The sequence below is a fragment of the Talpa occidentalis genome, unplaced genomic scaffold (assembly GCF_014898055.3).
Source record: "Talpa occidentalis isolate TD23 unplaced genomic scaffold, MPIMG_talOcc4v2.1 talOcc4.11, whole genome shotgun sequence".
Classification (NCBI taxonomy): domain Eukaryota; kingdom Metazoa; phylum Chordata; class Mammalia; order Eulipotyphla; family Talpidae; genus Talpa; species Talpa occidentalis.
Window position 1 is genome coordinate 94,511,713 of NW_023601104.1, and position 23,999 is coordinate 94,535,711.

General features: G+C 49.9%; 1 protein-coding gene and 1 non-coding gene across 2 annotated transcripts in view; both read right to left on the bottom strand.

Moving 5' to 3' along the window:
• Window positions 1-9,536: 9,536 nt before the first annotated feature.
• EML1 (EMAP like 1) overlaps window positions 9,537-23,999 on the bottom strand; it is a 102,614-nt gene continuing 88,151 nt past the window's right edge. Inside the window, exons 18-22 of the mRNA XM_037503917.2 lie at window positions 16,237-16,334; window positions 16,041-16,128; window positions 14,713-14,808; window positions 11,483-11,613; window positions 9,537-10,923 (exon numbers count right to left, since the gene is read on the bottom strand). Coding sequence (XP_037359814.1) covers window positions 10,798-10,923; window positions 11,483-11,613; window positions 14,713-14,808; window positions 16,041-16,128; window positions 16,237-16,334 — 539 coding nt within the window. The 3' untranslated portion in view covers window positions 9,537-10,797. The remainder of the gene's footprint in view (window positions 10,924-11,482; window positions 11,614-14,712; window positions 14,809-16,040; window positions 16,129-16,236; window positions 16,335-23,999) is intronic.
• On the bottom strand, window positions 21,251-21,369 carry LOC119239578 (5S ribosomal RNA). Its single transcript, XR_005123865.1, has one exon. It is a non-coding gene; the product is annotated as a 5S ribosomal RNA (ribosomal RNA).

The following is a 23,999-nucleotide window of genomic DNA, read 5'->3' on the forward strand; positions in this document are numbered from 1 at the left end:
GCGAGAGGAAGGTCAGGCTGGAGAGCAGTCTGAAGTCCAAAGGGAAGAGCGAGCTAGACTCTGGAAGAGTCGCCTCTGGCAAGTCCTTTGCTCAGGCCAGTCTCTCGGAGCTGCTCTGAGTTTGCTTCAGAAATCTGCTCCTTTTATATATCCTCATCAGGCTCAGACTCAGGCACCATCTGCTTTATCAGCCTTTAACACTCAGGATGTGGGCACAGCCAGTTTCACTCACGGTGTTCGCAGGCACCTTCATATTTTTTAGTTTCACTCTTGGTCTGTGCGTTTATCTTACTTGTAAGCCTTTATATGTTCATTGCAGGCAGGTGGAGGGCTCTGGCCCACCGGCTGTATGGCCTTGGGCCGGCCCTGCCCTTGCCTGGGTTTCCTCGAGAGCCGGCATCTAGAGGGTGGACTTTAGGGCTCCACGGGCAATTGGAAGCGGAGAGACATGGGAGTGTGAGGTGGGGAGGTAAGAGGGGGAGTAAGCACAGATGAGGGGAGAGCATTTCTGCATTGACACCTCTGACCCCTGACCCCTTCAACCAGATTAGAGAGTGGGTTTTCTGAAACAAGCTATTGCTGTTACAGCGTGTTGAAAGCCAGGTGACTCCCCAACCCCCAACTTGCTTTCAGGTCTTTTCCTAAGAGTCACCTGCCAAAGTTCCCTGGTTTTGCTTTGATAACTTTCTGGCCTCCTAGAATTTGAAGGAAGCTCATTGTTTATTTCCCAAGTGGGGATAATATGTGTCTGTGTTTTCTTTCTTCTCCACCCCTTCCAAACCACTGCTTAATTTGGAACATAATTTAAATTTGCTTTCCCCTAAATGACCCAGAACTAGGCTAGCGCAGGGGCTGATGGGCTGGAGAGGTGGGTAGACAGTTTCCTCACACGCCCGCCTTTCCCCTTTGAGAATGATGAGGTTTATAGCCTTTAGGTAAAAATAGCTTTGTGCAGCTTCCGCCAGGAAGACTTTAGACAGGGAGAGAGGATTCATCTGCTAAAAGAGAAAATGCTTCCCAAGCTGCAGCCATCACCGCAGAATTCATTTATGCAAAACGTAGCAGGGTGGATAAAAAGCATTTCCTGCCTGTCTTCCACCTCGGCAGCTCTGCCTCTGGGCATTTGTCCGGGAGACGAGTCCAGCAAGAGGAAGAGCTCAGGGGACAAAGCTGTTCTTGGCAGCGTCCTCCGCAGTAGTGAAATGCTGGGCACAGGAGACGATCCTCAGGGCTAAGGACAAAGGTTTGGGAATCAAATACAAAGCTGAAAGCTGGCCCGGCTGTCCACAGCCCCTCTTCCTGTACCCACCTAATACAGAGCACCTGTCTGACCAGATGCAGTGCTGGGTGCTGCAGGACGGAGGGTGCACCAGATGCCGTGCCTTTCTGCCCCAGGGAGTGTGGACATAAGAGTTACAGGCGTGATAACTGATGTGATAAGCAGCACAGGTGGGGACACGCTGGAGGGACCGGAGACCAGGCCAGGCACTCAGGAAGTGACTTTGAAACTGAGTTATGAACATTACAGTTGTTGACTGGGGAATACGGGAGGAAGAGTGTTGGGCCGAGAGCTCATGTGAAGACTGGGCGGCACCGTGCAGTGGGGCTGGGGTGGAAGCAGAGGGACAGTGTCGGGAGGAGCAGAACAGCCCTGTGTGCCGGCTCCTCGAGAACCACTCTGGGGTCCAAGTGAGAGGGTGCAAGCTTAGAAAGCTCACTCTGACTGCCAGGGGCGGCCTGGCGCTCAGCCCGCGGGCGGTGGCTGGGCAGACAGCACAGGTGCGGGCTCCTCCCTTCCAGAGAGGCCTGACTGCTCAGGGCCAGTGTGAATTTGGACACCCGACTCCAGGGCTCCGAGTCCCAGCTTACTGGTGTCCCTTGGCTGGTTAACCAGCCTCTCTGTTCTTTGTCCTGGAACAGCCTCCATGGGCCGCGTCCTCCTAGGGCGGCTGAGCGGCACCTCTGAGAGGGCACAGCGGTCATCACAGCTGTCGCCGTGGGCAGTGGGTCAGGGAGTGGGGTCGTGAGGGCTGTCTGCGTTCCTGGCTGGACAGCTGAGAGGACGGGGCCTGCGGAGGGTCGTATGTGAGTGTGGTTCGGGCATGAGGTCAAGGTGCCAGTGATGGGCAGTTGGACACGCAGGGTGGAAGCTAAGAAGGCTGAATCGAAGATACACTTTTGGGTCTTGTCAGTGTTGACGAGGGAACAGAGCCCCGAAGCTGATGGGGAGCCCTCGGGGTAGGGGGGCCGGAGGGAAGAGTCCTGAGACAGCCACAGGGCACTGGAGTGAAGGGCCAGGGGGGCGTCCTAGCTAATGGGAAACGGCTGAGCCTGTTCATATGTTGGTGGAAGGAGCCTCCAGTCAGGTGGCCTTTATTCTGGTTCTTCACCATCAGTGTTACCACCATCATCACCACCATCACCATCACTGTCAGACCCCTCTAAGCCCACCGTCAGCACCACCATCACGACCATCACCGTCTCTGTCACCACCATCAGCATCAGCACCAGGGGACTGGGCGAGGAGCAGTGACAGGAATCAGAACAGCGTGTGATGCAGCTGACACAAGTTATTTATAATGGGCTGGGAAAACGTTGATGAAGTTACATAAAAAATAACATAAAGCATTGTGCATGCAATATGTTACCCTCGGAAACACATCCAAAAATGTACTAGAAAAAAATGCAGGACGGAAATGCGTTTAAGAAATGAGAGTTATTTCTGGGAGGTTGGGATACGGAGCGCTGGCTTCTGAATGTGCTGTGATAGTGGGTATTTGTTTGATCATTTAAGAAGTGACAAACCCAATCTTATAAAAAGAAACAAACGAGGGCAGTGGGGGATGTCCCCGCCAAGAGCACAGTGACCTTGGGTGAATCCCCCTTCTTCAAGCGCTTTGATTTCCACGTCCACAGAAAGGGGGTTGGGGGGGGTGAACAAAACGGTGTCCCCAGTGGATGCTCCGGAGGCCCTGCTTTGCTGAGATGCTCAGCAAAGGGCACTGCAAGCTCAGATCTTCCTTGGCCTCTCCACTCAGGGGGCCTCCCCGAAGGCTGCAAACCTCAGGCCCTCACTCTGCCACACCCCCTTTTCCCAAGGTCACTTTCTCCAAGTCCCCAAACTCAAATCGCCTCTGTAGCCACTGCACCCTCTCTGCCTTCCTCTGGTTGGCAACTGCGCGGCCTCTTTGTGGCTGTCTCCCCTCAGAGCGCCACAGGGGTAAGAACACCGGTCTCCCAGGTGTGGGGAGTCCTAGGCTGGCTCCTGGATTAGGGTGGGGGGTGGTGCTGTTCTGGATGGATGGAGGGGCGGGAAGATGATGGATGGCCGAAGGACGCATGGATGGGTAGATGATGGAAGATGGCTGGATGGACAGACACAATGACCGCTCTAAACCCACAGTGCACATGAAGACATTCAAATCCAGCGACGACCCACACTAGAAGAACCACTCAAGCCTGTGTCACTTGGCAACTCCCAGCCAGGGTCTACTGACACGCCATGGAAGGGAGTCCATGTTCCAGGGAACGTGCTTTGGCAAATACTCCCCAAGGAAGACCCCAAGTTTGCTTGCAGCTCCACCTTTCATATCACAGGGCGTTCAATCAACACCCTGCCCTGGGGCTCAGCCTGCGAGGTGGTGAGCGCGGGTCCCCCGGGGGCGTCCTCCCGAGCCCGCTGTCCCCTCCGTCCACTGCTCCTGCTGCTGTCTGTGCCCACGAGCTGCTGAGCCCGGGGAGGAGGCGTGCAGGCGCTAACGTGCCAGAACAGCATCTCCGTTTCTGAAAATACTTTTTCGCTTCCCCCGACGCCAGGGACCCGCGAGTGGAGGTGAGGCGCACCAGGCGTGGCGGCTTCTCCCGCCTGTCTCCACCCGGATGGCGAGCTGACGCTGCTTCCTCGACCCACCACTTCCGTGCAAGTCAGAATAAAATCAACCACAGCAACCACGTGAGCACGGGCGCTGTGCCTCCCTGCAGCGCACGTGGGGGTGGCAGCCAGCGGGGCGCCCTTGACAGTGACTCTCCTTTCCTGCCTTCACCACTCACCGGGGCTGGAGGTGACCGCGAAGGCCAGGGGGATCCCAGAAATGCCACAGGCCATGGACACTGGCCTGGGAGGAGAGCCATCGCCTAGATCAGCAGGGAAGGAGGGAGCGCGCCCCGAGGAGGCAGCTGAATGTTCCAAGCACACTCTTTCCCCGCGGAGGCCATTCTGCCCCCCCAGGACATGGCAACTGGCCTAATCAAAGGGGCAGGGGGATGAGCTTGGGGTTCCCCTCTGTTGGGGGGTCCTCCTTCCATGGCACAGGATGTCCAGCTGCGACACTGAGGGCCTCTGGCTGCTGGTGTTGCCTATCAGGGGAAAGTGGGGTGTAATCTGAGGAAACTGCCCCGACACGCGGATCCCAGAAAGGCTCCCGTGGGCCTGCCCCATCCAGCGCTTCAGGATTGGGCGACCGATTAGGCAGAAGCTGAGGGAGCCGAGGGGAAGGCGAAGCCCCGGCTTCTGTGTCCCCGTCCACGCCTTTCTTCGGTAACCGTCTCCGCCCGCATTTCCCAGGATTCATGACTCTGGCGTGATGGGCCACCAGCCTCTCGGAGCCCAAGTGTCCGTGCTCAGCCGTGGGCGAGCCCGGGAAACCAGCTGCTTTCTGGCCGAGCCGCCCATGCGTGTCGGGGCCCCACATGTTCCCGACATGGTCTGGACCCGCGAGTAGCAACTGCAGGACAGGGTCTGAGACGGGGCTCAGGACGCAGCTCGGGCGAACCGGGTCACCCATGGCGCTGCCTCCCGCCAGCCTGCAAGCACTTCCTCTTTCTTTTAAAACCTTATTATTATTAGTATTACTATTATTATTATTAATTGTGGGTCAGCAACACTGCATGCGACAGAGGGGCCCGGGTTCATGCCTCTTCAGTTGCCCGCGACCTCACCACCCAGCCCTAACCATCCTCCATCCTCCACCAGGGTGCCTGCCCTCCCGCTGCCCCCAGCACCCTCCCCCAGCCCCGCTTCCACAGTTGGAGTCAGGGGCCTGCTGTCCCTCTAACTTTCTGACCTGCTGCCTCTTCATCTTCAAAAGTGGGGCGGGGGGGCCCCTCCCACAGCTGCATTATGCAGATGAAGCAGCACAAGGGGGCTCTGCTGGCCCAAGACTGAGGATGACCGGGCAAAACTCAGTGAGGCAACGGGCACCCCAGGAAGCCAGAGGCCCCTCCTAGGAAGAGATACCCAGGAAAATGGCTCAGCACACAAAGCACAGGACGAGAAGTCTTGCTGTGTCCCCAGATGTGGAAGGGACACCCCAGCCAGGAGCTCAGGCCCCAGGGTGTGGCCCTGCAGGGTCCCCGCCAAACTGCCGCAGAACTGGAAAAGGAGGGTCCAGGAACCCTCAGACTCCATCACAGGAGGGTATAAAAGAGCCACAGTCAGAATTTTCAAAAAGTGTTTGTGAAGATTTCTTTGGGGGAAAGCAGAGCTGGTGACTCCCATCCCCTTTGTCCCCAGAGGGAAGGGGGTGCTTCTCTCTCACCCCAGTCCCTTGGGGGCTGGCGGTGTGCCCCCGGACTCTGCTCCAGGCCGAGCATCTAAAGGCAGCCTCGCTCAGCCAGGTGCCCAGAGGGCAGGGTGTGGGGAGCTGCTTCCTGTTGGTCTTGGGGGGCAGGCAACACAAGGCCTCCCCAGGCCAGATGGCGCATCTTAGGGCCTCTCCCACGGCCCTGAGGGGCCCCACCCCAGCGCCCCAGCCGAAAGGGAGAGTGAGCTGGGGACCAGTGCTGGCCCTGGGGGTGCAGGACCCAGGTCAAGGTGGGGGGGCGAGCGGCCATCAGCAACACCGGGGTTCCCCACGGACCCCAGGTAGCTCCCTGAGGAGAGTCACCTGAACACCTACCTGACCTGAGAATGGGAAACCATCTCAGCGGGGGGTTCCCTTCCTGCCTCTCCAGACGCGGGCCCCAGGCGCTCGGCTCCAGCTCGGGCCGGAGACGCCGCTCGCTTCCGCCAGCAGGTGGCGCACGAGGGCGGCCCGGGCCTGACGCCTGGGCGCCCGCCTCTTCCGTGGTCTGATGGCGCTGGGCCGCCTGTTTTGTTCTAAATCTAAATAACCAAATTTGTGTCCTGTGTTCGCTGAAATGGGTGTAAGAGGCTCCAGGCGAAAAGCTGTGGTGGGGGAGGCTGGGAGCTGCGGGGAGCGCACCCTGAACGAGGCTGCACCGACAGGGAGCAGAGGTTGCCCAGGCTGCTGGGATCTGGTCTCGCCACCAGCCCAGGCCTGAGGGATTGGGGCTCGGCGACCTGGGGGGGTAGTTTCCGTGGGGCAGAGGCCCAGTGTGAGGCCGGGGGTCTGGGGGTGGTGGGACTGGGGGAGCAAATGCCTCAGGGCTGCAGCCTCCGGCCACAGGCAAAATGGGTTCTGGGAACAGCTGACCAGGCTGCTGGCCTGCGTTGAGCCCTCACCCAATTCTTTCATGGAGGGTGCCAGCCTGGCGGGCGTGTGGCAACCCAAAACTGGAACAAGGGCTGGCACTGGCCATGTCATGAGGGCGACATAAAGGGTCTTCTCCTGGGCATCGCCAATGTTTACAGGTGACTTGACAGTGATACCAGAATTGTCAGGCCTAGTCTCCCAGCCAGGAACGGATCCCAGGCTGCAGGGCAGCGCTGAGCCCCAGCCACTAGACCCCCACGGGTTGGTGTCTCACGAAGCCGCAGCAGGAACTTCGCAGACGCTCAGGCAAGCAAGCGAGAAGAGGCAGGTTCGTTTATAGAAAGAAAAAGTTTATTGAGGAGAAAACGAGCAGAAATAAAGTGGGACTCCCAGGCCAGGAAACCAGGCCTGGGAGGGGCAAGGAAGCCAAAGTGGAGTCGTGTCTCAGGGAATATAGACCTTTTTTCCCTCATTATTCTAAAGCTCCACCAGTCTCTTTGTGATTGGTCTGTTCTCGGCTGTCTCACTCAATTTGCTACTGAGTGGGGATCTTCACATTCCTTATCTAACAGCTTTCTCTTTCCCCATTTGTTGCATTTTTAAATTTATGGCCCAGTCTTCTGGATGGGCATCCCTGCATTGAAGTTAAACAGCTGCCCTTTTAATGTGTCCATAAATTAAACCACTCTCCATTTCTCCAATCTCCGCCTCCCTTTACCACCTGAAGGAAACCAGGACCAGCGTTAACAATGTTGTCCTTGGTCCTGGCATGTTTGTTTTTCCTAATGGAATTGGTTATATTTCTTTGGTTGTCCTTATCTCTGAAGCCTCCCTAAATTCTTCAGAGGTCCCCTCCTGCACTGTCCCTAAAACTGCCTAATAACCCTAGCTTGCCCTGTCTCAACAGGGTGGCTCGGCCTTGCTTTTAAAATATCCAGCTACCTCTCTGCCCCTCGAAAACAAACAAACAAAAAATCAAAACAAAATCACCAGAAGCTGGAAATAGATTTTCTAAATATCAATAATTTTTAAAGCCAGATGAAAGGCTCCTCCTGCTTTGTATATGTTTGATAGATATATGGGTTAAAAGAAGCAGCAGGAGGACCTCCCTGGAGGCTCAAGGGGTTAAGACACAACCTAGGAAGCTGTCCACAGCCTCTGCAGCACAAGTTCAATCCCCAGCCAGGGAGGTACCCACCTAACACAGCAGACCTCTCCTGACTTGCGTGCTGCTCCCCTCGGCAGTGTATTTCAGTCAGTCTGCCTGTTCTGTTCCCCACTCTGTCTCTGGTGTCTCACCCCCTGCACCTTTGGTCTGTGCCCCAGGTCTTGTATGCATAAATAAATCTTTAGGGAAAAAAAAAAAGAATCAGCAGGAAGACCAGCCTGGAAGCAGTTTCTACCTTGCAAGGAGCACAGATTTCTCAGCTCATTTTCACAAAAAGCTGTAGCCCCAGTTGTGCATCAGATGCCCCCCCCCCCCGTGGCTCCAGGTGGCCTGGGGTTCTCCAGGGTTGCTGCTTCATGTGTTCTTTGGCCTCAAAGTCTTCATGGCGGAAGCCTGTTTCCGAATCACAGGAAAAAATGGCCAAATAATGACAAGGGCTAATGCTGGGGGTCAGAAGTATGGAAAATGAGGAGCTGGGGAAGATGCCTGGAGGCTTTGCAGCCTCACCCCCACTGTCAGGTACACCCCCACTGTTGGGTGCACCCCCTGCACCTCACATGGGGAATCAGAGGTCTCTGAAAGCCAGGACCCACCCCATGTTCTCCCCCCAATTCCAGCTGGCCCCAGAGACCCCCATGTGACCATGCCTACCCCCATGGATCCCCAACCTGGGTTCTCGTCCTCACTTGGGGGGCCCTCTCTACTACACCACATCTCCCACCCAGCACCTCGAATGCTAGGAAACTGGTGAAAATCTCACCCGCTGTGGCTTGAGCCAGCCCAAGGCACTGCTGCAGGCCCTACCCGCTCGCTGTGGGGGGGGTCTGTCCTCTGCCTGGCCCGGGCCCCCTCCTGGCTTCCTCCCACCTATCTGGCAGCCCATGCTCCTCCACCTGTCCTGGAATTCCAGAGCCCCCTCACCATCCCCCGAGGATCAGGGGCCCTTGAGGGCTTGACCAGCTCCCTGAAATCTGCACCCTCCCTGGCTCTGGCTCTGGCTTCAATGCCTACCTCCCTGGCTGCGCCTCCCGCACCTGCAGCCAGTTTCTGTTCTGAGCTTGCGCTTGCACGTGGAGATGGAAGAGGACCCTTCCCTCTTCAATCTGGCCACGGCCTGCTCTGCATCCTCTGAAGCTGGCAGCACCCCCCCTCTTTGCCATCAGCATGCCCATCTGACCGGGGAGCACCAGGAGCCAGGCCTGATCATGTCCATTGCCCCAGGCCTGCTGACATCGCCCCTGAAACCTCTCGGGCCATCCTTCTCCCCTCCGCGACTGCTTGCACCCAAGTCCTCATAATATCACCTCACCCAGATTCCAGTAACAGCCCTTCTCCTGGCATTCTCTGCAGCAGGCCAAGGGCTCAGGTGCCCATGGGCCACTGGATGAAGAGGGCTGGCCTCAGGTTGCTGGTCAACCCTGCTCTGGGGCCTCTGGCTGAGCAGGCTCCTGAGGGTTCTAGGTTTGTCTGCCTGATAGGTGGTGGGTGGGGGTGGGGGCCAGAGCGCACTGGGCTCAGGATTAGCAAACAATGAACACCTGCCAGGTTGATCCTGTCCTTAAAGAATTTCATTTACCATGCAGGCAAGTGCCAAGGCAGCAGCGAGTTAATCCACACAAACTACAGTTTATATGTGCTAAGACAGATTACTTCTATTACTTATCATATTCATTGCTTATAATATATATTATAACCTAACTCATAGGTTCTATATATATGCTAGGAATAGACAGAAGCAGCAGATCTTGTAAGTCAATGACGGCTCCCTCTGCCTTCCCTGATCTGATTATTTCTGCAGTTTTGCCAGAATTTACATAACCCAGTAAACCAGCAAGGGGGATGTAATTAAGCAGAGTCCTTCTGTTTTCTAGTCCACCAAGGACCCCACTTGCAAATGGCGGGGTGAGGAAAGGAACACCTGAACAGGAAACAGAATCTAGTGTGAATCGTATCTAATTTTAAATATTTTAATTCATATACTTTCATGAGTATAGGTCAATAAGAAATCCACTTTTGAGACTTCATTTCATTATAGAATATATTTGATAAGGATACATACAAACAGATCCGTCTTTAATACACACTATGGGCTGGAGTCCGGCCCTCCGCGGGGACCCTTCGGTGGGCCAGTCCTTGGGGCCGGCCAGTGCGTGCGGCCAGGTTGCCTGAGGCGGTGACGTGCCTGGAACAAGTAAATCTTCATTTTTGTTTTTAAGTCCATCCATCACGCTTCTACTTGCAGGTCTGAGACACATCCCCCAATGTAAACACTTCAATCCGCCCCGCCTGTGGGCGCGCCCCGGGCCTCCGCACCTCCGGCCGCAGGTGCACGGTACACTTAAGAGAGATCTTTTGACTTGGTCTACTTGGTCTTAAAATACAAAATTATAGTGTCCAAGAGCATAAAAGAGCAAAGCCTAGCCTGACGTGTTTATTATGAGTTGCTAACGTCCTAGACAAGTACAACACGGTCTCATGCCAATTCCTGTACAGAGGAGGTGGCTGCGTCTCCACCTCAGGGCGCAGCTCGTGCAGGGGAGGCCTGGCCGCCCAGAGCGGGGTCCTGTCCAGCTGAAGCACCGAAGGGCCTGTCTATACTGCTGCAATTCTTCAAACAATGAGGAGACTAATCGGCTTAACCCAAGAGGATACATCGGTTTCCTCCCTCCAGCCCAGAGGGAGGTGCAAGGGGAACGCATCGAGCTCACACTCAAGCCCACCTGGGAGGCTGGTCAGCCGCCCCCCCCCCCCACCTGTCCTCTTGGGCCGGGCACCCCGCGACCACAGCTCGGTACTCCTCGCTGTCAGGGACACCCCAGGGACACCCGCCGCGGCCAGCGGGACGAGAAACAGCAGAGCCTGCCGCAGTATTTGAAAGGCATCCTGTGACCATTTTTGAAGGGTTCGTAGAAAAGTTACTAAGGACATACCAGTGACTCTTGTTGATGTCGCTGTAATGTAAACCTTGGCGTCTTTTTTCTATGAAATGTGTGTCATGGATCTCCCCCCCCACCACCCCAGAGGGAACCCTGCCGGGCCCCCCTGCTGGGCTGCTCGGGATGCACCAAGCTAAGGTAAGCGGTAGGGGCAGAGTTTTCCTGAGGTTTGTAAGAACAAGACAGAAATCACAGTGACAGCGAGGGGCCAGCAGCCGGGCCGTCCTCAGCCTGTTCTGCTCCAGGTTCTTGCCCAGGACTAGATGACCCGCCACTGCATGATGCTCGTGTCTTTGCCGCCCGTGGAGATGAGGTGGCTGTCGTCACAGAGGAAGTCGACACTGGTGACGTGACTGCTGTGCCCACTGTAGACGTGGCTGGGAGCCTGGGGAGGATGACAGAGGAGCTGATGGCTGGAAAGTGCTGGAATTCTATACCTACTCTTGCACAGACACAGGTGGGTACAGCTCCCCCCGCCCCCCACACCCCCGAGGCCTGCCTCCCTCACATGGAGAATCCTGGCCTGGTGGGCGACAGACAGGAGCAAATGACCACCCTGGGCTGGGACTGTCACTGCCAGTGACAGTCCCCGGGGCAGGGGGCTGGTGGGGGGCATGGTGGCCCAGGGGGCTAACCACACTCTGGAGGGCAAAGATGGGGCCCTCCTCAAGGAAGGAGGACCAGGTCCCAGAAGGGTGAGGAAGGACGTGCTGGCCACAGGTGCTGCTCAGCAGGGCTGGAGCAGCGGGAGTGAGGTGGAGAGGGGATGCAGGTCCTGGGGCTCCTTTGTAGGCCCTGAGAGGGTCAGGGCTTTCTGTGGAGAGCAACGAGGAGCCCCCAAAGCAGCGGGACCCCAGCACATTTTGGGGCGATTACCAAACAGCCAGTTCAGGCTGGAAGGGTGCACCCCATAATAGGTGAGGTCAGAGAAGACAACCCCTTACCCGGAACTGCGAGCAGGGATAAGAGAAGAGGTGCACTTTGCCAAAGTCGTCCCCTGTCGACAGGAGTTTTTTCTCTTGGGCCCGACAGACAGCGTTGATATCGGTTCCATCTGAGCCTTCCGGCCACACTCCTAAAACAAACACATGAACACAGCACTGGACGTGCCTGTAAAAGGGGCCACACCACACGGACTGATGGTCGAGCTCTTGGGAAAATAAAATCACCTTATGTCTAAGGCTTTTGAAGCCAGAACCAGAGGAAGGCTTTATCCTTGCTCCAGCCTCTCCCTGGATCATCATTCCAGGCAGTCCTAGAAAACCTTTGATGCAGAGTAACAAAGACAGGCTCACTGGCTGCCCACCTTTTTTGAGGCTCCTTCTGCAGCAGAAAGCCAGAACCCCTGCGAGATAATGGTTTCCATTATCTCCAAAGCATCTAATGGAAAACTGACTAGTACTCAAGCCTGTAGTTTCCTGTTCTTTACCTGGGGTAACTCTTCACATATGAGAGGCTCTCCAAAGGCCTTTTTAACCCTGCATCTGAGTGTATCTTTGGTGTCAGCTCTTTGTGGATGCTGCTTGCCTGCTGGTACCCAGCAGGTGTGGGATCTGCTTGTTGTGGTCTGGGACATGGTCTGGGGAATGGTGCCTCCTGACCACCTCTCCAGAAAACCCTTTTTGATTCCGGTAACTTCAGATATGATAGAACTGGATACATACCAGTTTCTCAAATGGCAGCTCTGGTGTAAATCCAGGGGTCCCAGCATTTAACACTAGCAAACTGTCAACTGTCACTCTAAAAAGATTTGTGAATTCCAACTGACTACTGATGTAGGTCTTATGTAAAGAGCTAATAAATATTGCCTTTTCTTTTTTATTCTACTAAATTGTGGCAATTTATTTTTGATCATTTAAGAATCTGTTCTAAAGCTGAACTTTGAAGTGAAATAGTTTAAGAACCAAAAAAGAGATAATAACTCTACCATAACTATCACAGACCTCTGCTTTATGATACTAATCCACTCTTCAGATGCTACTGGATAGTGAAAATATCATAATGTTGATCCACCAGTACACTGGCAGGTCCCGCGTGTGTGCGCCTAACCTCAGCTGGTCCTCCCCAGATCCCCTGAGTGTGAACCCTAGTTCTCTGAGGGGCCCCTTTTCTTTTCCAACAAGATGAAAGAGACCATCATGAACCAGGAGAAACTCGCCATGTGGCAGGCACATGTGCAAGTTGGCGGGAAAGGTGCTGTTTTTAGAGAGAAGAAGGTGGTTCACGGGCAGCTGAGCAAATGGTAAGGAACTCGGTTCTCCTTACAGAAGCATCTCTGGTATTGAAGAGGTGAATGTGCTCACAGGCCAAGACCACAGACCCACTGAAGGGAGGCGCCTCTGACACGCCCCCCTCACAGGCCACTGGACAGCAGGGCCCCAGCCTCCTCAACAGCCTGCAGCAGGCAGTCTGGCCAGTTCAGGAGACTGGCTGACGCTCTGTCCAAACCGCTTGGGGAGGGAAAAGCATCGCTTGCGGCTGGAGAGGTGGGTAAGGATGAAGTTCCAGATCCTGTGGAAAATTCTGACGAGCCTTCCAAAAATGAAGCAAGCTGCAGTGAGTCAACTTCTGAAGGTCAAGCGCGAAGGTTCTGGCAGCTGCTATTTTACACGATGACTGCTTTTAAAAATTTTGTTCATGGATCTGATAAAATCTAGATCTCTAAGTTTGAGCCCTTCGACACTGCAGTGCGTTGCAGGTTTTGCTTATACACAATTCATTCTCGGCAGCTAAGTAAGTGGAAGAAACCTGGGGCTGACGTTTAAAACAGGTCAGTATTCTTTGCCTTGTAGCAGCTTTATTTTATTTATTTATTTATTTATTCATTTATTTATTTATAAAGATTTATTTATTTATTTATTTATTCATACAAGCACTGGGTACAGTCAGAAGTACGGGAGGGTGAGAGAATTCACCAGAGCCAGAGCGGGGATCAGAATAGGCAGACTGATGAAGTACACTGCTGAGGGGAGCAGCGGGCGCGGCAAGAGAGGTCTGTGTGCCACGTGGGACCCTTGCCAGCAGTCGGGGATCAAACCGGCGCTGCAGAGGCTGCGGGCAGCTTCACAACCCAGCACTCAACTGCTGCGCCACCAGGAAGGCCCAGCTTTATTTTTTATTTCATTGACACTGATTTTTATGCAGAAAGAAAGTGGTTATAGAAAGCTAATTTGTTATAGAAAGCTAATCATGGCATGACTGATAATCTTTGGTGGAATTTGATGAGAGATTTTAAATGACAGTAAAATGTAAAAAAATACATTGCCGTCATATAATTTGTTCTAAAACGTCATAATTTGAAAAGTTCAGCACAGTTCATGTCTGACTGTGATTTACACAATAAACAACAAAAGTACTGAGAAATTTTCATTTTTATTAACATTAAAAGGATAAAATAAAAAATTAGTAACTTGGAAAAGTTTTCTCAAAATCACTTGAAGTTTGCTAATGGGGGGGGGGGTGGGAAAGACCAAAGTCTTGTACCAACTCACTAACTTTTACACTACCATTGTGCTTTTTTTTAAAAACAAATTTCTTATTTCAATTTAATAATTTTTTTTCTAATTAAGTGCTTAGGACCCAGGGTTACAGTTTAGCATAATATTTTTATGTAACTCAACAACCACCACTTGTTCCAAAAGGACACAGGAGGAATAAAAACCAACACATTCTCTACTAAGAAGAGCCGTGGCCCAGGAGAGGAAGGAGCCTCAGGTGGGACGTCTGAGATGGGAGCTGTGCCCACGGCCCTTCCCAGCAGCCCCAGGTGGTCAGGCTGATGGCAACTGTACTGGGCACGTTAAATTGTCAAGTGACTGACATTTTTATGGGACATTTTATGGGACAGATGCATCATAAGGATGACCGCAGGGTGGGGTGGTCATAAAGTGGGCATCTGCCGTAAGTCATCTAAGAGCTGACCCCATAGGATGTCTGACACAACCCTGTGTGGGAAGATTCTAGAGAATTATCTCAGGATCCATTTTGCTCAATAGGCAAGGGTTAAGTCCACTTTCTGGTCCTTCTCGGGGCAAGCCCTTCCATCCCCGGTTGCTGCAGGGAGAGTGCCTTGGGCAGGGGCCCCAAGGCGACAGTGCAGTTTGATCAAACTTGGTGACTCTGAGATTCCCTAACCATGCGAGAAATAGCCTAAAGTGGATAGCAAATGACTTACCAAAGACGTGGAATCCCAAAGTGCAGGTGTACGTGGCCCACTCAATGTCTCTTGTGGTTTCCACACTTACGACTTGCTTACACGCTGAGGGGACCCCTGGGAAAGCCAAGGTCTGGGTTTAGTTCATGGGCCATGACTTGGGAGCCTTCACAGGCAGGCCCGCCATCTGCAGAGTGCCGAGAGGGGGGCCCTTCCGCCTCCCAGCCCCAGGGAAGTGTGCTCACAGCTGGCACTGGAACACAAGATGGGGATCTCTGTGGGGCCACCTGTTCTTCTGCTTTTCTTCCCACTTCCTTCTTTAGCTTCCTCGGGCTCCTAGGTGTCTACCTGCTCGCTGTCCCCCATGGAGCCTCTGAACGCATCTCATCCCAGCTGATAAGCTCCCCCCAGCTGGAAAACATGCGCGCGTGCACACGCACACACACACCCACACCCCAATTCCTTCAGCTCCCAGTTAGGGATGGAAACTCATGGAAACCAGCCATACCAGGGACCTCTGGTCTCCCAGATGATTTGCCAGCTCCCCAAGTGGAGTATGAGACTGTGTCTGAGAAGAGTCTAGACCCAGGGGCTGTCCCTGAAAACCATCCCCTGCTTCAGGTGGGGAGGACCTTGAAGAGGGTGAGGAGGTTCTGGAACATGTCATCTCCCCCTTTCCTCCAGCAGCCCTGCATGGCACTCACTCAGGTGGGCATCCACCTCCCTGCCTTGGCTCTCGGTACCTACAAGCCTAGATTTCCTTGTCTATAAAATGGGATATGCTTGAATTTGTTGCAGATCACATGTGAAAATGTGGCCTCTTGCCCCGATCCCTGTGTTCCGTCCCAGGTTGGGCACCAGTAGGAGCTTGACCAATGTCTGAGGAACCAGCACATGGCTGGTGGCCTGTGCTAATGGTCACCAGCCTTTATCATCCTTGTTGCTCCTGGATCCTGCTGGGCAGTTACTGGCCAGGGGGAGCTGGAAGAAAGGAGGGGCTCCGAGGCTGCTATCCCCCCAGGGGGAGAGCCTGTGTGCTCTCTGGCAGCTTGGACTTCAGGTGTATCTCGACCCAGGGTGTCTCTCACTGTGACGACTCTCATTCTTGCCACATCCGCCCATTCCAGCCCCTCTCTGTAAGGTCTGGCCTTCTCTTCCTTGGGGACCCAAGGCTGGTTGGAACCCTAAGTATCTCAGTCTTGGGAGGGACTTGGGAGGTTGTCCAGCCCAGCCCATTTTTTTTTCCACAGAGGAGGAAAGGAAGTGGGTTCTGGTAGGAGGCCCCCTCATGGTCTCTGAGTGAATGTTCTATGTGATCTGAACCCAGACACCCCCTGGGAGCTACTCACAGTAAAGGATTTCATAGTCTCCGGAATTTGACACGAGGAATTGTGAGTTTACAGACCAGTCCAGGTGAGTAATGAAGCTGGAATGACCCTGGGAGGGGAACACATGGCAGTTTTGCTTGACTTACAAACTCCTGATTAATGCTTGACTCATGTACTGGAGTGACTGCTCACAGCATGGGAGGTGAAGGGCGCTTACCGAGCACTTGCCAACCCGCGCGTACTTCCTGCCGTTGTCACTGACTGCATAGATATAGATGCAGTTGTCGTGGGAGCCAATCGCCAAGAAATTCCCATCTATAAAAACATGACAGATGGCAAGTCAATTGTTAAAAATAAACATTTTACAATTACAAGTATTAACACAGTTGCCATTATCAATTTAGAATTATTAACAGATTAATTATTTCAATGGAAAAACTTGCTTTGGAGTGAATCCTATCTCACTTCCAAAGTTATCTTTGAAAAGACACTGTTGATGGACAGTTTTGTTGGAAATAGGATTCTTGGTTGACGTTTTTTCTTCTTCTAGCACTCTGAATATATCAACTTACTGTCTTTCAGTCTCAAAGATTTCTGAAGGGAAATGTTTCCGATTGAGGATCCTTTGTAAGTGATGATTTGCTTCTCCCTTGCTGCTTTCAAGATTCTCTTTTGTTTTTGTCTTTTGCAAGCTTGGTCATAATATGTCTTAGTGTGGGGCTCTGAGTTCATCTCACTTAGAGGTCCTTGAACTTCTTGGATGTTCATATTCATGTCTTTCACCAACTCGCAGTTTTCAGTCATTAGTTCTTCAAATGTTCTCTCTGTCCTTGTCTCTCTCTTTCCTCATCCTAAGAGTGCCATGGCACGCATCCTGGTTTGTTTTATGGTACTCTATAGGTCCCTTAGACTCTGTTCACTTTCCTTTAATCCTTTTCTTTCTGTTTCTCAGACTTGATAATATCCATTCTTTTGTCTTCAAGTTTGCTGACTCTTTCTTCTGCTTGTCCAGGTTTGCCTTTGAATCCATGGCTCTTTTATCTACATTCACTTATAAACACATAAAACCAACTGTCTACCTGATATATCAAAACCAACCAGTTTTAGTTAATATGCTAACGCAGGTACTGCCTATTTCTCAGGACCAACAGAGCAGTTTTTTCTCTTTGTAAACAATCCCCATCTTTCCTGATAAAGCCCATAAGCTCTCTCAGAGACTATAAAATTCCTAAACTTATTCCACAAAAAGAAGCTGGTGTTTGATCCAAAAGAAAAATCAGCTGGAGAACTTGTAAAGACAGAGTGCGAGAGTCCAGCTATCCAGAGGAGAAAGACAAGACTACAGTCAGTTTTGCTGGCTGGCTTCACACAGGTCTTAACCAAGGTCAAGAGTGTTCTCTTCATGGGTATAAATTTTCTGCTGCTTAGACGAAGGAACTGATGTTCAATCTCTTGCCTAAGGTGACACAGCTAAGAGAGCGGCACAGCTGATCTGGGCTGTGTGAAGTGAGGGGATGGAAGTTGGTGCTACAGGTGGAAGGTGTCTGGCCGCTGTGTGTCCACCCTGCTTGTTACATGGGGCACTGTGATCTGTACTGGGAACAGCACAGGGTAGTGGTAGAATTCAGGTGGTAGGGATGCTGGGGGCATGGGGAGAGTGTGGCTGGTGCACTGTGGGATCATAGTAGGTCTAATACCCAGGCAGCAGAGGTGGGATTTGAAGTTGAAAATGATGCAAGTGAATTGCAGGTTCTGATTCATTCTAATAAAAGCAGAAACACTCCACCTCTCTAAACAGAGTTGACTATAGTTTCAGGAAAACTTTATATGATGTTAGCTTCTTATCAGAAGACAAAATATCTCATAAGTGAAGAATACTTAAGAAAATGTGAGTGAAATAGTTATTAGATGGTCCATATAATTTCTCTGATTTGTGGTTCTCAGGGTACCAAAGAATCTCCCCACCCACTGTAGGTAATTCAAACACTTGCTCAGGGCCCTGCTTCACTGTTTGATTCCTGGAAGGTACCAGTAATTCTGGAACTCTCTGAACCTTTTTCTACCACCAAATGCAAGAAATAGATTAGCAGCTAATACTGGCCCTCCCACTGGTGCCACATAGTCAAGAAATTCAGACAGCAGCTTAACTTTATGATGTAACTGCTCAGCCCTCGCCCCCTACATGCTTTGCAGCAATCTTAAAGAGGTTTCATGAAGCAGTCTCATTTTATCCTGAAGCTCAATTCCATATAGTCTGGCTGTGGCAATGAACCAATGTCCACTTATGCCACTAAGTGCAAAGGCAGCATTTGCCCATGGTCAGGGGCCTGGAAGCTATGGTTCATTGGTCCTCCTGAAAGGTCAGCATGACCCACAAAGCTCAACAACCACTAGCTTTTCCTCTAGCAGCTAGCACAACTTTCCTGAGATTGAGGGAGTGACACCCCTCTACTTAGCACAGCACAGCTTAGGGAGCTGTGGGAAGGTGGGCTGCACATCTAGGCTGCTATTGGCAGCAGTCTCCTGGAACTCCAGATCAATAGCAGCCTATGTTCTGATATCTGAGGCTTTAAAAAAAAACCTAAAATCTGTAAATACTTAATTAAAATATACTCACACTACAGTGAGTGTTAGAGTTCATGCACCAGAATAATCTTGTCTGCAACCAGAATACTTATACTATTGATCACACTCTGCTGTGTATTCAGTCAGCTGCACTGTATAGCTTGTGCTCATGCAAATAATACTGACTGAGTGTTAGTCTGTATCAGATCCCATGCTAAGTGCCAGGCATAGAGTGAACCAAATGGGGTCATGCCGCTGTGGGTCTGGGGTCATTCCTTGAGGACTGGAGCCACCATCACTGCCACTGCCAATGACAACATCGCATCATCAATGGTATCACACGATGTGCCACTCCTCAAAGAGCACAGTCACGCCTTTTTCAGTTGAGCTTCACAAAAACCTGCTTTCTGCTTTGTCAAGGGTCACCCGGCTTACGAAGAATGGGCATTAGATTCAAATGCAGCTTGACCTAATTTAGCACAGAGTTAAAGCCTTTGAAGCCTCCAGTAATGACTGTAAAGCCCAAGGGGCAGGATTCTAGGTAAAAAGAGCTCTCTGGTCTCCAGGGAATGGTCATTAGTGTAGCTAACGAGGAATGGAATTAAATATACTCCCAAAGGACACTCTCAGGTTAGCGGGAGCTGACAGGTAAATAAGGACTTTCTAGGAAAAGAGGCTGTAGATGAGGACTCTTGTAAGTAGCAGAGGTTCAAAATAACCAAGAAAACAATGACAAACACATAAGGGGACGCAGAATACTGGGTGGCAATGAAAGAAGAAATACGGTATTGAATGTCAAGCACGCAATGCATCGTGAGTTGGGGATGCTCTTTCTCGACAAGGAGGAATGCTCTCAGGATGCCTGTGCAGGTGTCCATTTATGGTCCATTTATGGTGAGAAGTTATGAACTTTGCTCAGGCACAAGGAAAAAGCATCCAAAAGGGCGTGCACCTTCTCCGAGGCTACCTCTAGAGATCACAGACACAGCCCTGCCGTGAGGCAGACATGGCCGTGAAGCAGCTTATAAAACAGCAGATTCCACACAGAGGCAGCCCAGTCATGGTCACATACTCTCAAGGGCCAAAACTGCTACTTCCAGGAGTGTTCACCAAGTCACATGTCCTGTGCGTCACAGCAAAATAGTATTTCCTAAAACACAGTGTACAATGATCAGGCTTAGAGACAACGCCTGCCTGGCAGAATGAGCACTCCCAGCACACACTGTCAAAGGACACAGGGGTCAGCCTGAAGCAGCTTCCATGGGCCAATGACGGACAAACTGTTCCACCTGCTGTCACTGTCACAGATTGAAACACAGCAAATATATCTAAATTCATATTGGCGCCAACCTCTCCCTCTCTCCCCACAACTGATCACTGGTAAAGGGTACAGAGAATAAACCCATTACCTTGGAAATTAAGTAAATAAAGTGAAATAAATCAAGCATTTATTTTGACTTCATATACAAACTCTATCATCCTATCGGGCAATAAAATAGTATACTACCTGGATAGCAAAATAGTACTTGAAGGGAAATGTCTTTTTTTTTTTTTTGTGGGACCCTTGCCGGCGGCTGAGGAACGAACCAGCACTGCAGAGGCTGTGGGCAGCCTCGCAGCCCAGCGCTCAACCGCTGCACCACCAGGGGAGGCAAACAAGTGGGCAACACTTTTTGCTGTAGGGAAATGAGATGGTTGGCAAATCCTCTCCCTATAAAGTAATTATAAAGCTTTAAAAACTGCCAAAGCCAATCATTTCAGCACCTTGGCCAAAGATAAAACCATCTGAGAAGGCTTGAAAAACTGCTGAATTTCAGGTGAGAAGAATAAGCCTGTGATGTCCTTGCCTGGGGCTGCTCTTGTGCCCTCCCACCAGCTCAGCTGGCACAGATGTTCTGCCAGGGAAAAGCAGGCTGTGAGGCTTAGCAGTTTTGTCCTCACGGTCAAAGGAATTCCATTCAGTATGAAGCCCTGGCGACGCTGTCAATGGAAGTGACAATCTCCAGGGAAATTGAGTGGGGAGGGCTGATGGCTCTGCTAGTCTACAGCTGTGCTCATGGTTGGAGCGGGCAGATTTCTGGCTGATGGGAGGCTGTGTGTGTGCACGGTGCAGGCAAGGGAGGATGCTTGTTATCCACACATTGCTAGCTAAACTGAGGCTTCACACAGAGAAATGCAGAAGGGCCAGAGGAAAGTCAAAGGCAGGGCAGACTTGGAAGTGGCCTTAACTTTGAATGCACTCTTCAACCTTCACCCACATCCACTGAGACAGGATGGAAGCCTTCCTGGCCCGAGGTGCTTGAGCATAACCTCTGTCCATTCAGGTATTCAAGACACACAAAGCAAAAACTGGTCCAGTCAAAAAGAGAAATCAACCATTCAATAGTAACTGTTGGCGATTTCAGTATCTCACTTGCAACAACTGATAGGGCAATTGGAAAATCAGCAAGGATACAGGTGAATTGAATGACACTATCAATCAACTTAGAACAATATCAGTAATCTACTTGTTCTGTTTTTGACATATATGTAACACTCTACCCAAGGTGGCAGAACACACATCCTTCTCAAATGTACATGGAATGTTCTTCAGGATAGACCATCGGCTATGTCACAAAACAAGTCTCAATGAATTTTTATTTATTTATTTATTTATTTATTTTTTAAGCCTACAGCACCCGGTATTCCCAGGCGGTCTCCCATCCAAGTACTAACCAGGCCCGACCCTGCTTAGCTTCCGAGATCAGACGAGATCGGGCACGTTCAGGGTGGTATGGCCGTAGACAAGTCTCAATGAATTTAAAATTACTAAAGTCATACAAAATATGTCTTATGATCACAATGAAGTTAAATTAGAAAACAATAACAGGAAGGAGTATGGGAAATCCAAACATTTTGAGTAAACAGTAGAGTTCTAAATAACCAATAGGCCAAAGAAGAAATTATCAAGGAAATTATATATTTTGAAATAAATGAAGATACAACATTTTAAAATGTATGGGATGTGGCTAAGGCAGTTTAAGGGGCAATTTATAGCTCCAAACTTCTATGCCAGAAAAGGTCTCCAATAGCCTAAGCTTCCACCCTAAGAAACTAAAGATGAAGAGCCAACAAATCAGGTAGAGGAGAGGAAATAAGAAAGATCAAACAGAAAAAAGAAATCAGAAAAATAACAGAAAAAATCAACAAAACCAAAAAGATGGTTCTTTGAAAAGGTCAATAAAATTGACAAATCATTAGACAGATTAACCAAGAAAAGCTGAGAAAAGACACAAGTTATCAAAATCAAGAATGAAAGAGGGGATCTCACCACTACTTCAAAAAATTACAGGGATTATAAGAAAGTATTATAAACAATTTTATTCCAACCAATCAGACAACTTAGATAAAATAGACAAATCACCAAAACTGACTCAAGAAGTAGAAAATTTGACTAAACTCACAAGTAGAGAAATTAAATGAGTAATTAGAAACTTTCCAACAAAGAAAAGCCCAAAAGTTTCACTGAATTCACATGAATTCTATCAAACATTTAATAAAAAAAATACCAATCTTTCACAAACTCTTTCAGAAGATAACTTCCCAACTTAATCTAAAGGTCAGTAGAACTCTACTAAGCCAGATAAAACTATCATGAGGCAAGAAAATTACAGGCAATATCCCTCATGAATTTAGATGCAAAAATCCTTAAGAGAATATTAACAAATGGAATCTAGCAATATATAAGAAGGGCTATAAACCACATCCAAGAGAGATTTACCCCAGGAATGAAAAATTGGTTTAATATCTGAAAATTAGCATAATATACCATGTCAGTAAAATAAAGGCTAAAAACCATACAATCGCATCAAACAGATGCAGAAAAAGCATTTGACAAACCCTGATTCCATTGAGGATAAAAACCCTAAACAATCTGGGAACAGAAGGCAACTTCCCCAGCATGGCAAAGGACATGTGAGCTCATAATGGTGAATGTCTGGATGCTTTTCCTCCTAAGACAGGGCCAAGACAAGGACCTGTCACTCTTGCCATTTCTGTTCAATGTTATATTGCAGGTGGTGGCTAATGTAACCAGGAAGAAAATAATTAAAGGCACCTGGATTGGAAAAGAAGCAGCAAAACTGTGTTTATTTGCAGATGACATGATCCGACATGAAGAAAATCCTAAGGATTATAGACACACACCCACCCTTAAAACTAATCTGAAAAAAGACTCAAAAAGGTCACAGGATATAAAAATCCTTGTGCAAAAATAAATTTTATTTTATTTATCTATCAACATATTAACATTGTAGGAAAAAAAGAAGAAAACTATTCCATTCATAACGGAATTAAAAAGCAGCTTATAAATAACTCAGCAAAGGAAGGGCACTAAGAACCATAAAACATCATTGAGAAAAATTGAAGCTTGAGATACTAAAAAATAAAGAGGTACTACTATATCTCTACTAAATATAGGAAATGGACAGGCAAACTACATTCAAGGATTAGAAGACTCAATTTTGTCAAGTAGCAATTCTCCTCATATTAATCTATAAATTCAATGTACATACTATTAAAATTCTGGAAGGTTTTTCAAATTAGAAGCTGACTAGTTGACTCTAAAATTTAAAGTGGTTGGGCCTCCCTGGTGGCACATGGGGTTAAGCATGGCACTGTGAAGCAATCCGCAGCCTCTGCAGCATGTGCTCGATCCCGGCCAGCCAGGGAGCTACCCACATGGCACAGCAGACCTCTCCTGGCTCGCCCGCTGCTCCCCTCAGCAGTGTACTTTGGTCGATTTGCCTGTTCTGTTCCCTGCTCTGTCTCTGGTGGGTCCTCTCACCCCCCACATCTCTGGTCTGTACCCCAGTTCTTGTATGTATAAATAAATAAATCTTAAAAAAGAAAAAAAAATTTTAAGTGGCAAGGACCTGAGGGAGTCAATACCAATGAAAAAGGACAAGAAGGTTTCAAAACTTACTCTAAACTCACTGCAAACAAGACTGAGGCACAGCACAAGTATAAAGGCATGTGAATGGTTAGAGTGCAGAAATGAAGGTTAGAGTCTGGAAAAAAGCTTTGATATTTATGGTCCAATGACTTCTGATGAAAGTACTAGTAAGATCATCTAATAGGGCACGATTGCCTTTTTGACAAAAGGTGCTGAGACAAATGGACATCTACATGCAGAAATGTAGATTCTCACCTTTCACCATCCACAAGAATGAACTCCCAATGGATCACAGACACACATGGATCACAGAACTATTAAAATAACCCTTTTAAAGAAAGCATAGGAGAAAATATTCTTAACCTTGGCTTTGACATCAACAAAACAGTGATAAACCGGACTCCATCAAAATTAAAAGCTTGCACTTAAAAGACATGTTAAGAACATGGAAAGATAAACCATACGCTGGGAGAAAATATTTG